Source organism: Dromaius novaehollandiae, chromosome 11 (genome assembly GCF_036370855.1).
Source record: "Dromaius novaehollandiae isolate bDroNov1 chromosome 11, bDroNov1.hap1, whole genome shotgun sequence".
Lineage (NCBI taxonomy): Eukaryota > Metazoa > Chordata > Aves > Casuariiformes > Dromaiidae > Dromaius > Dromaius novaehollandiae.
This window is the reverse complement of record NC_088108.1, coordinates 8281741-8294007: the sequence shown is the minus strand read 5'-3', so window position 1 is coordinate 8294007 and position 12267 is coordinate 8281741. Positions and strand designations below refer to the sequence as shown.

At 41.4% G+C, this 12267-nt stretch overlaps 1 protein-coding gene across 4 annotated transcripts in view; it reads right to left on the bottom strand.

The window, feature by feature from the left end:
* Positions 1 to 12267, bottom strand: part of TENM1 (teneurin transmembrane protein 1) — a 748569-nt gene that overhangs the window by 220494 nt on the left and 515808 nt on the right. For all 4 annotated transcript variants that reach the window (XM_064518178.1, XM_064518175.1, XM_064518176.1 and 1 more), the window contains one exon: positions 937 to 1197. In XM_064518178.1, coding sequence (XP_064374248.1) covers positions 937 to 1197 — 261 coding nt within the window. The remainder of the gene's footprint in view (positions 1 to 936; positions 1198 to 12267) is intronic.

Genomic DNA, 12267 nt, shown 5'->3' with positions numbered 1-12267 from the left:
TGTTTCCCTGATCTCTTCTTAACTACTTAAAAAACTTAACTGCCCTAATATGAAGCTATTAAACACAGAAATTAAGAAATAAACTGAACTTGCTGATATTGACATGATAAATTTGTTTATTTACTATACACTGTAGGAAATATTTTTAGCAGATTTTCATTATTTTCAGCTTGATGCACTGAGATAAATAATAATCCCATTTTCAACCCTCTGTTATGCAACTAAAAACACACTTTTTCCTTCTGTGACACACTACGCACATAAGCAGAAAAAAATCCTGGAACAGAACAAATAGTTAAAAATAAAAATCTAAGCTGAAATCCCACCTTCCACGCACAGAGAAACACAGAAAGGAGATATGAAAGGGCCCTGTTCAGTTCTTGTGCGCACAGCCCAAAAGTCTTAGCCCCAAACTGAGTCTTAGCCCGAAATGATGGCTGAAGTTAGTACTTAGGACTCCAAGTAGTCTCTCTGCAGCCACCCGACTGCAGAGTCTTAAAGCTGCACTCAGGAGCCAGCACGTGCAGGATGGATCGTACACAAAATATACGTGATAGAAACGTGTAAACAGGAATTTATTTAGAACCTAATTTCTAGGCCATTAAATTCAATTGATATACTTCCTATTGCATAAAGATTGGAAAGTAGTTGGTCTCTAGAAGAATTACACATTTTAACAAAACCACTGTCTCATTTTTTGTCTTAGGGTAAGACAAGTGTAAGTTTATGCTATAAACACAAGTATCAAGTAATATACTTTTTACCTTTCATATAATACAGAGACCTAAGGAGGAAGGAAGGAAGGAAGAAAAAAGAAAATGAAAACAAACGAGAAGAAGGAGAAGAAGAAGAAGAAGAAGAAGAAGAAGAAGAAGAAAGGTTCAACTTCACTAGTACTACTACTATTTTAGCGCAGTAGATGCATCTCTTTATTACCATTCTCCCCATCAGACTTCCTCTCGTGGTCAGTGTCGGTCAGGGACAAGGCGGAGTTTGCCCGGCTCGACAAGCAGGAGCTGTGCTCCGATTTCATCCCCCTCATCCAGAGGCGCAGGGCATGGTCCGGCGAGGCGCCGCCCTCCGTCTCCGTGTCCCCGTCGGAGCCCACCTCCAGCGGGTAGCTGTGCTCGGCCGCCCCGCGCCCGTCGGCCTGGTAGCCCGAGCACAGGATGTGGGGAGGCTCGCAGAACTCCATGTCTGCAAAAAAAAAGATGCAAGAACAGATTTAGAAGAGAAAAGCAATATACACTTGATTTTGTTCTGGAGAATCTGTTTTGAGAATTAACGCTGTTAATCCAACTGGACAGGCAACTTGGTCAATGGCTCATGTGGCCATCTGATCTACTCTAAATATAATAAAATCTAAAAGAGTGTAATTCTAAAATATGTAAGACTGTACTATAATTGTGCCTTTTTGTCTGATAGAGATATATATTACAGCTCAAATGTGTGTATTTACACGTACACCCACGCAGATAGTACCACATCAATTTACAACTGAACTGAGTAAATATTAAAGACTTAGAAAGACAGATAAATGCTTGCTTTTTTCTCTTTTTTTTGCCATGAAGGAAATGCTTTTAGAATTAATCTCACAAATCAGAAACCTCAAAACTTTTTATGATAGGGAAAGTGAATTCAGTATTTGCAAATAGGGAATTTACAAAATTACGTTTGACGTTTTCAGTCAAAGGCAGAAGAAGAGGCAGGCTACTTACCAGGGAGGCGTGCTTTGAGAGCGCTCTCCTTGCATATTCACACCAGGGCTCTTGGCTCTCCAGCGCTGGTGAACTACAGGAACTTCCCCGAAGAGCACTGGCTACCAGGACTGTACAAGTGCCCTCTCACGGCACCAAGCAATCAGGGATTTAGAGTTGTACAGCGCTCAACGCATCCGTTGCTCCTACTAAACACCGTAAGTGCAGGGCAGCAGGACTCCGAGGGAAAACAGGAGGAGGACAGGAACCGTAGTGTGAATATGCAGAGGAAAGAGTCTCGCCGAACGCCGGGCAGGCAACGCACGCCAGCCAAGCACAACTTCCCTTTGAGGTAGCCTCTGCATATTCTCACTTGTGCGAATCCAATTACAAGTGCAGCTCCCAGGGAGCACGACAAGGAGCTCTAATTAAATAAGGATTACCGAGCCGTACTCCCTAATTGAACAGCAGACCTGGGATGCCATCTTGAGAGACTAAATACAATCTCAAACACGCATACAGTATTTTTTTCAATTTCTAGAAAAGAAACATTAGAGACAAGGGGCACTGATAGAGACGGAGACCAAATGCTCTCTTCTACTGTCATCCTAACTAAAGCCTTAATTTGACAGACTAATCCACTTACCAGCCAGTGAGAGGAACGGTTCTCATTTTAAGCATCCTCTCAGTGGTGACAGAAAGCCCTGGTACTCTCCTGAAGGTCTTGAACAGAATCCACAGACCTAACGCTAAGCTATCATACACTGAGGTTGCTCAGTCTTCACTTCATCTGTGTATCTTTACTTCGCTATCCTGAAGGTCTCCGTTGCAGTGATAACCCCCAAGAGCTGGCTCGGTGCTGAGGCAAATTACTTTGCTACGGCAGCATGTTTTCGGGAGGGCATGGGAAATGGGAGGACAGAGAACAGAAAGAAATGAGCATGGCCTTAGGCAAGGGTCCTGCAAGGCCATCGCGGCCCCATGGCTGAGGAGGCAGCGTTACTGCTAGGGCTGGCCTGCGCCAGCAGCACCAGCAGTCGCTGCCCCGCTCCTCTTGCCTGGACCAGGGTGGCCAGAGCAGCATGCCGGCTGCCAGGCTTTCTGCAGAGGCCTCCCTCACTGCTCTCCCTGCTTCTCTGCCCTGGACTCACAGGAGGAGGACTTGGTCCCAGCCTTACACTTGTGAAGCTCCAGAATGATGCCACCTTCCCTAGCTCTGCTCTCCAAGTCTCTCAAATGCTGTGAGGGGGCCTCTGAGGCTTGACAGAGATGGTTTGGAGGAAGTAGCCCAGACGGGTGGGAAGGAGCTGCACAGCCCAGGCAGCAAGGGCAAAACCTGGCATTCAGGCGCGTACCACTCGCACAAGGCTTTCCCCTACCACTATGGTGCAGTGCTCCTCCATGCTGTCTGCGGCTGACTGGCAGAAGGAGGAAGAAACGGGGTACGAGGCAGGATGGCGGATGCACATGGAAGCTGGGGGTCACTACTGGTTCTCCATCCTACACAGATGCGCAAGAGAAATCTTGAACCCTACAAGGGCCGCTGGAAAAACTCCCCGTTTCTGTCCTTTGCCTGTGGTGAGGATGGTAAGCACAAAACATCTAGTCTCCAGAAAAGCCCCCTTTTTCTGAGATTTTCAAAGCTCACTGGATATTGGAGACATACACAGAAGCAATCTCACAAAATGTTACTGCATGTAACTAAATATAGTGTTGTTCATACAGTGCCTTATTTCAGTTTCACTTTAATTCTGTATTATATACACAACAAACAAGCTCTTCTTGGTTTAATTAGACAACATGGGCCAAATCTTTGTATGACGTGAACACTGCTGACATTGATGCTGAATACTCAACCATCATAACCGCACTACACTCCCAGCTTCTACTTTCCTTTTCAAAACATGAAATGAATACAAACCCTCTTTATACAAAACACGAACTCAAACGGTACATGCCAACTCTTACTCTTGACTAAATTAAAGAAAAAAAAAGACTTATACATGAGCCAACAATTAAAAAGCCAACAACAGTGGTAGATTATTAATGCAGTGCCCAGTATCAATGAAATAAAGACTGAATCGGGTAAACAGGCTCATTCGATTCCAACTTGGAAAGATTATATTGTGCATTTAAAGGGAAGTTGTGGATGTAACTGTACACTACACACATTATTCAGTAACAAAAACAGTAAGTAAATGCTTTCTTGGAAAACAGCTGATTAAAAGTTCTGCTTAAAAGAAATGAACTGCCATAAAACAGCGCCAAGAGCTTCACTCCGCATACTACACCTGAGCTCTGAAAAAAAGGCGAAAGCCAAATCTCGCTGGCAAGTGGCTCACAACCAGCAATGCAACTAGCTCTTGTCACATGCAGGGATAAAGTCCAGACTGCTCACTATATCAAACAGTTATGATGGTTAACACATGCTTTAGCAGATGTCATGAGAAGGGGGAATTATGAGTACTGCCATTTAAAGAAAAATATGATAAAGAAAACTAAGATTTATCTGCTAAAACCATTAAAATTCAGGGAAAGCAAATTACGCTCATCCATTTGAAGAGCTGTATTTAAAAACACTAGTAGGTATAAGCAGTAATGAGAGAGATTTCCAAAGAATGATCGTTTATTGCAGTACATTAAGAAAAAATTATATTGAAAAAATATTATTTCCTCATGAAATAGAAGAGGGCCAACAGAATTCGCTACCAGCCTTGGTAACAGTCTCAATTTTGATTAAAACGGGCATACTCTAAGAGAACAATTGCACTGATTTTTGGATTTCACCATCCTAACAGTTGAGACTATTGCTCAGCTTGGAGCAAGAGAACGTGCCTACTTTGCAATGGCCGGACTCCGTTCCTGCGCGCGCAGAATCCGAAAGAAGCAAGGCCAATTTGCTGGTGCAAACTCCAGCAAGCCCCTTACGGCTCGTCTCATAATACAGAAACAACCTGCAATGAACCTGTCCCACGATGGGTTTTTTTGTTCTCTCAAAGAACAGTTTTATTCTCATTTGCAAACTTAAGAGTTGTGTAAAGTATGACAGCAATGCAAGGCTCTTGGATTATTTCTTCTCCTGTCAACTAAAACTGTGATCTTAAGAGCTGTTTTGCACACACCTCCTTTCCCTTCGAAGCAGATTTTGCCTCCTTTTCACCAGTTAAGGAGCCTCCCCATAATCACACGCGGCGCCACGTGGCCGACGCCAGGCCCCCGCGGAGCGGGGACACGGCCCTTCCCGTCCTGCCGCCTGCTCCGGGCAGCTCAGCCGCCACCGGCACCTGCAGCCCAGCCTCTGCCCGTTTGCAGTTGCGCAACTAAATCTCACAAATGCTAATTAGATTACACATGTTTACAAAACACAGAATTTACCCTTTGCTTGGTATGTTAATTCAAAACGTAGCAGCTAGCATATTCAATATTGTAGCTATTTTTTTTCCGGTGGAGCAGCAGAAATTGACTTCTTTATGCTATTACTCATATTCAACTGACATCCAACACAATGCATTCCCTTAACAGTCTATTTCTGAAGTATACAAGCCTTTGTAGTATTTTAACTCCCACAGGATGCATTTTCTGAAAAGCACTTTAGAGTGCCAAAAGTGGCTGCTTTTAGTCTGCATACCTAACCTTGTTACCTAAAATACTACTTATTTCCACAAGGAGATAAAGTTCAAGTGGATTTATGATAGATTTAGTCCATCATAAAGTCTATCGTACACCAAAAAGACACACACAGAAGATGAATGAGGAAATACTAAGATGAAATTCAAGTTTTTGCCTAAACTACGGACAGAGGAAAAAAAGGTTGCAGTTATGAATTTATATGGAGGATCACAACAGGATTTTATGCCTGGGGCCTGGCGGAATAGCCCATTCTAAGTTAAAGGTTAAAAAACAAGTATTTCATCCCCTATTTTTGTTAGAAAGTTAAAATCAAAGTAACGTATACAGGAATGTAAAGTATTTTATGCTATCGGGAAATGGAAAGAAGTCTGGGTCCAAAAAAAAAAAAAATTTAGCATTTCAATTAACAGATCCTTTCTTTCTGCCCTTATGCAACATGTTTTTCTCTTGAACAAAATCTTCACAGATGAGCAGTCGAAGAGCAGTCTTACCCCTGGACAACGGTGCCTTTGCCGCTCTTAAAGGTGCCCTTGGTGCTACGAGACCCAGGCAGTGGCCGGGCAGTGCCCACGGCCCTGCTCCCGCCCTGCTTACTGCCCCAGGCAGCTGCCCACAGCTTCTGCCTTCTCCCTGCCCACACGGGGACTTAGCGCAGCACCAGCTCAGCCACGGGTGCAGGTAACAGTTTACAGTTTGGATTTTCGTATTTATGTAAAGCATTTATCTCAGTGCATTTTCAGGACCACCTCCTTGTCCTCTGAACGGGCAGGCGTGTCTGTGCGTCAGCTCCACTCTGCGCACCCCTGTTTCGTTTCTCCGACAGCAGCAAAAAAAAATTAAGCGAGTGAGAGAGCATGGAGGTCCTCCTTGGCAGCTCAGTAGTTCTGCAAACTTGAGTAGACCTGCAGGATTTGGGGAATTTCTGCATTGCTGCCAATTGCCAAGGATGTGGCTGATTTCAAAGAACTGCCCAGGAGAGGAAATAAAGAAATCTTTGTTTCAATAAAATATTTAACATAAAGAAAAAGGACTGCCAAAACAAAGTAGATAAAAGAATCACAAAACTAGTGAATAAACAAAGACCACCAACCATAAAGAAACTTCCTTTCAATTTTTCCTATTCCCTTAAGGCAAAATGTTATTCTTTATTAATAACAAAATGGCAAATAATAATACCTATTACATAATAAACTTACCTGTTCAGCTAAAGAAAAAGCTTACACAAAAACACAAGATTGTTTATAAACTGGAATAGTTTGATGAGTTGCTATTATATCCATTTTATGAACTCTATTATATAGCTAAGTACTTTTGGCTTGCATATTTTAAAAGTTTCTTTTAACTTCATCTATTTACAAATTTATTTTATCCTCAACTCTTGGTATGCAGTTCTTTTTATTCTGAGGAAAAAAACAACCTCAAAAACACACAAAATCAATTATCGAAATGAAAACTTACAAATTGCTCTGTCTCCACAGCAGTAAAATTATAAAGCAAATCTGTAAACAGAAACTGGGGGGCAGGGAGCCTACTTAGCTGAAAAGCATGGAGAAAATGACAATATATTGGAAGTTCAAATCCATATTACTCATTTCTGGCCAGTGTCCTTCCTCTTTTACACTTATTTGAGAGTAACAGGACTACCAGAGTCTAGAGAGCCGATCCTCTCTTGGATCCTCTGTAAACATCCTGAACAATAATGAAAGGAATTACAGAACTGAAAAAAAAAACCTTGTATTAACCTGAATAGTGTTGTTTGACATTAGTCCCCAAGCTGGTGCCTGAAGGAGTGACAACAGGAATGCAGGTGAAAAACCCCCCAGCGCTCAGGTTTTGAGGTCACCATACGGTGCAGGATGTTCTAGTGTGCTATTTATCACTGAACCTGTGTTTGTGGTTTCCCCACTTCAAACTTGGGCCAATAGCTTAATCAGCAAGTACATTTTATATGTTTCAAAATGAGAAGAAGGTAAGGGCAGCTACTCATGCCATAAGAAGATTGAGAGGGAGGAAGAAGGGGGGGAGGGAGAAATGTAAATCAAATGGGAAAGTGAAGTTCCCACTCAGTTTTGAAGCGGTACATATGCACCCTCCTAAACGAGAAATTTTGAGGGCTATTGAGCACTCTGCAAAATTCAGAGTGTTCAACGGCCCTTAAAATTTCTCATTTCTCACCCGAGCACCATGGTTTACTGGCTGTACACTGGACTTGAGAATTAAACGCACGGAGATCTTAAGGTACTCCATAAAGTCATTTGTGTAACACAACCTGCTAGATAAGCTTCTGAATTTCTTTCTGTTTACATTCCATTTAGTCAAAGTCTTTTTTTTAAAAAAACTTGTTTTCATGTTGAGAACATGTTGCATCTTTCCTAGGACAATATAATTTAAAGACATTAAACTTCAGTTAGCATTCATATGAAAATCATTGAGAAAGAGACCAAAATTCAATTAATTTGCAAAAGCACATTACATTGGCTATTAATTTGCTCTGTAAGTCTTCTGTTTATCACCAGCTACACAATTATCACAGTCCAAAACAGATTTAAAGTTGCATTTATTTTAATAAAACAGAAAATTAATTTGATATACCAATTACACATAGGTAAATACTCTACATATAAAATATGCCATTTGCGCTTTTATACTTCCGTACCAAATACATACTAGTGCGTATGTTTTCTTTTACCGCATTTCAACTTCTCCTTACATTTCCTCCACTGTGTAGTTTATTTTCCTATATTATTCTGCAGTTACCAGCAGAGGTGCTGGAAAGTTAATAATAATAGTAATAATCTAATAACAAATAAAGAGAGATTAAAATGGGAGTCAGAGTCTGCAATAGCACTGAGGAGTTTCATGAAATTTGCAGATTAGGCACCTAAGGGATTAGGAAAGAAGTCTGCACTTTCAGAAAGCTCTTTCTTAGAAATTTATGAGAAGGAAAGCAACTTTATCCCTCAGGGCCTTCCCTAGAGGAATCAAAAAATGAGGTTGCACCCCAAGCCTCATGGCAAATACGTTTCTGTTCTCTTCTTCAATCCAATTCTTCAAACGCAAGAAAGAGGACAGGAGCAGAGCTGCACCAATTTTTCGACATGTGCCCAGAGCTCTCAGATAGCTTTTTTTTCTTCTTTTTTTCTTCTCCCAACTGCTAAAATCAACAGAATAAGGAAAGGTACTTCTCAGATTCTGCATGGCATCCGTCCTGATCTTACGAGGACATAGACCACCTTCTTCTTCCTCTGGAAGTGTAACAGTCTTTCTGTAGATCATCAGAAATCTACAATGTTAAAGATTTGTTTTTCAAGAGTCACTAGCAAGATGCCAGAGGTAAGGCAGTGTAGACGTAGTAGGTCTCAGTTTTAATTTAGGAAGAAACACTGTCATCGTCAGATCAGATTATCAGACAGGGAATTAAATTCTTCAAATTCCAATACATCTGAAGTATGGGTGGCTAAGGCCCTTCCCATTGCTGGAGCACGGCTTTGTGATGTGAGGGACTTCCACTCGCATGGATTTTGTTAAAAAGAAATTTCTACTGCAGGCACTCATAAGTGTATCTCCTTTAATGAATTTTAGAACTATAAAACCATAGTAAACACTAGGAGGTAGCATTTAACCTATATTTCTGATAAAAGAAACCTACTTAATTGCAAATAATGACCACATTAACTCTACTCTATTAAGAAGAAAAAAATCTGATTATCACAGATGAGAAAAAGCATCACTATCATCTGAGAAGAAAAATGAAGTTCCTAAAATGCTACAGCTGAAATAGAGTTTGGATAAACTTGCTTTACAATACATTCAATTACAATTTCATTTTCCATGTGCAAAAATGTATTAGGAAATGGAGAATTTTCATAAAAAAATCTGTTTTTCCCCCCAAAACTGTATTATAAAGAAAAAAACATTCCAATTTTCTTTCAAGAACGTTAAGGTTCTTTGGTTCTGAAACCCCTTTTTCAACCAGAAGCTTTGCAGTTCTGGATGTGTGGGTAAGTCACGCTTTCAAGGAAGCAATAAATAATGGATCCTTTCCCTTTTTCATTAACTTTTCAAAATTAAAACCAGTCACAGTGTTAGTCTGTGGACTTCATAAAGTTTGTATATAAAAAAAGACAAGACTTTCATGAAAGAGAGCTGTGCAGCTAATCTATACATCAAACCATCTACAGCAGATTACTAACTGACTTTTCTTTTTGAAAGAGGTTCAGATGAACAAATATTCTTCCTTAAGACTCCAAAAAGTGGAACTGTGAAGTGCTGATAGCTTCAGTGCACTGTGTTTGCAGCTCCAACAGGCAAAGTTAAGATGGTGGTTCTAATCTCCCTGAAAGTCTGTATCTCGTTCAAGAGATGAAAGATTGACCAAATTTCCCTTTATTTATTTTTTTAAACAGACTTATATATCAACATTCTTTAAAAAGAATTTACCCTCAGGCTGTTGCTATATCCCTACAAACTTGACTCCAACTCAGAGATGCTCTTCTGGATGTAATCTCTGCGCACACTTAAATTTAAAGCAGAATCACTTTCATTCAAGCATCAGTTTTTGGTTTCACAACAGATGTCAATTTCTGCTAGAATTTAGGGTGGAAATATGAAGCTGATTACTACCAATGGTTTTGACTGCAGATTATAAAATAAAGAAAATTTACATCTTGTGTTTCTAAAAATATTAAGATTGCTTCCTCTTTTAAGATCCCAGTAGAACCACTGACATAAGTGACATGAGTATCAGAGCCTTTTTTGAATGAAAGGTGTGTAAATTAGGTATCTTTGTATTTTTCATCAACCTAGCATCAGAAGACAACATATTGAAAAAAAAGAAGTCCAAGATGAGATTTCATCTATACTGCTGTAAACCCAGGAATAATTTCTGCAAAGCCAGCAGGCCAGATAAAGAAGCCAGCGCTGAGGCTTCAGGCCGGCACGACGCTCTCAGGGTAAGCATCTGCAAGCGCACATCTTCACGATAGTGGAAATGGTTTTAGAAAGCTGGTGTGAACAGAAACGTACCAGACACCGTCTCCTTTCACGGTGCGATATCCAAGAGGCCTGAGAAGCGCAATTCCCCGTGCGGACAGACCCGAGGAGCCTTGCTGCGGTCGCTGCGCTGCCGCCGCAGAAACAAGGCAGCTCCTGGAGGAGCAGCCTCTCGCCCGACACCATGTCAAACTAGGTAACATCAGCTGGGGGCTTTGCTGTCAGCTCGGAGGCCTGAGCCGGCGGCGGCAGCGGCCGAGCGCGCGGCTGAGGAGCCCTGCCTTCGGACGCGGCTCCCCCTCGGCAGCCTCGCAGAGCAACCTTCGAGGCAGAGCACAAGATATTTATTCTTTTTAGCATTTGAGTGGTTTTTGTTTGGATCTCAGGGCTTTTCTACAAAGGCTATATGTAACTGGCTGATTGACTTTGTATTTTATTTTTTGCAATTATTCTGTTGTAGTAGTAAGTCACAGAAATGAGTAACTAAGTGAGGTTTTATTGCCCGCTCAAACCTCAGCAAGTAGCTGGTACTTTTGAGCAAATATTATGTTGAAAAGGAATGCGCTGCTTTTTCCATGTCCTACTACCTCCAAGCGTGTGGCTGGGCTTGGTTGAAAAAAGGCAAAGCAGGAAGAAGAGACTCTATGCAAGCAATTGCCCCCTGTCCAAACCAACAACTCCCCAACAGGATTAGCATACGTATCCTCTCCTTTTTTGTTGTGAATCAGCTAGAAATCCAGAGCAGAAAATTTGCTATCACAAATCAAAAGAGAAAAAGCTGCAAGTGAGAGACAAAAGGCAGCAGCATCAAGAACAAACATCTTTGTAAATCCCGACAGACACTGCAGGCTTTGCAGGGTGAACTCTCTGCTGCAGCTTTTGACAAGACAGGAAACAGAACGAACCAGAACAATACTATATAATTGTTTGAAAACTGTCCCTTTCCGAGTACTCACGTAAAGGCTGATGAACCCCAGCCTGCCAGCTTCCAGTGCCACCAGGTCTGCTGGGCAAAGGCAGCGGAGCCATACTGCCTGCCAGCCTCTTCAGACCACGGACGCCGCCAACCCTGCGCGTACGGCTCGTTCCTCTCCCAAGCACCCACTGCTAAGGGGGACGTCGAATGAAGACAAGATCTGAACATTTCACCCACTCTCTTAGTGTCATATCTGACATCTGCAGAATAATATGCTTCATTTTGTACTTCTTTCTCTCTTTTATATATGTATACATATGCATGTATACACACACACACACACACACACGCATGAAATATTACATATGCATAAATATAGATATGGAAGGATATAAAATTGTAGAATCATAAAACAACTTAGGTTGTAAGGGCCTTTGGTGGTCATATTGCTCAGGGCTTTTAATGAAGAGCATTAAAGTCCATTTACTGAGCAAAGACTGCTATCGTCAAATGCAGAGCACTAAGAAGCATTTTAGTATCAGGTGACGCTTTCAAAAGAGACAGTGTTATGCCTCTAAGAATAAAGCTTGATATCCAACTTTGTTTTCATGATTTTGAAAATCCCATCCACACTGATTAAGGTTTCACTGTTAAAAGTGAAATGCTAAAAACCCATCCATAAAAATCCCATTTGCCCTAGATATTCACTAGTGGCTTTTTAGTGTGTAATCACCTTTCCCACTAAAAATCAACTCAGACTGTGAGGTAGCTCCTACTTGAGCTTAGGACAGCTAAACAGACAAACTTTGTCCTTCTCTGGGTTAGGCATGCACATATCTCCATTTTTTCTTCCTTTTTTCCACATCTCTCTCTGTATTTCAAAAATTTACATGTAGCAGACACAATCCTAATAAATGAACATCTATAATGCATGCAGCACTTTCCTGAATTCGGATTAAACCACTCAAGTAACATTCAGACCAACAATGTACTCTTCTGATTCACCTTGGAACAAGAGTGTGTGTGCGTGTG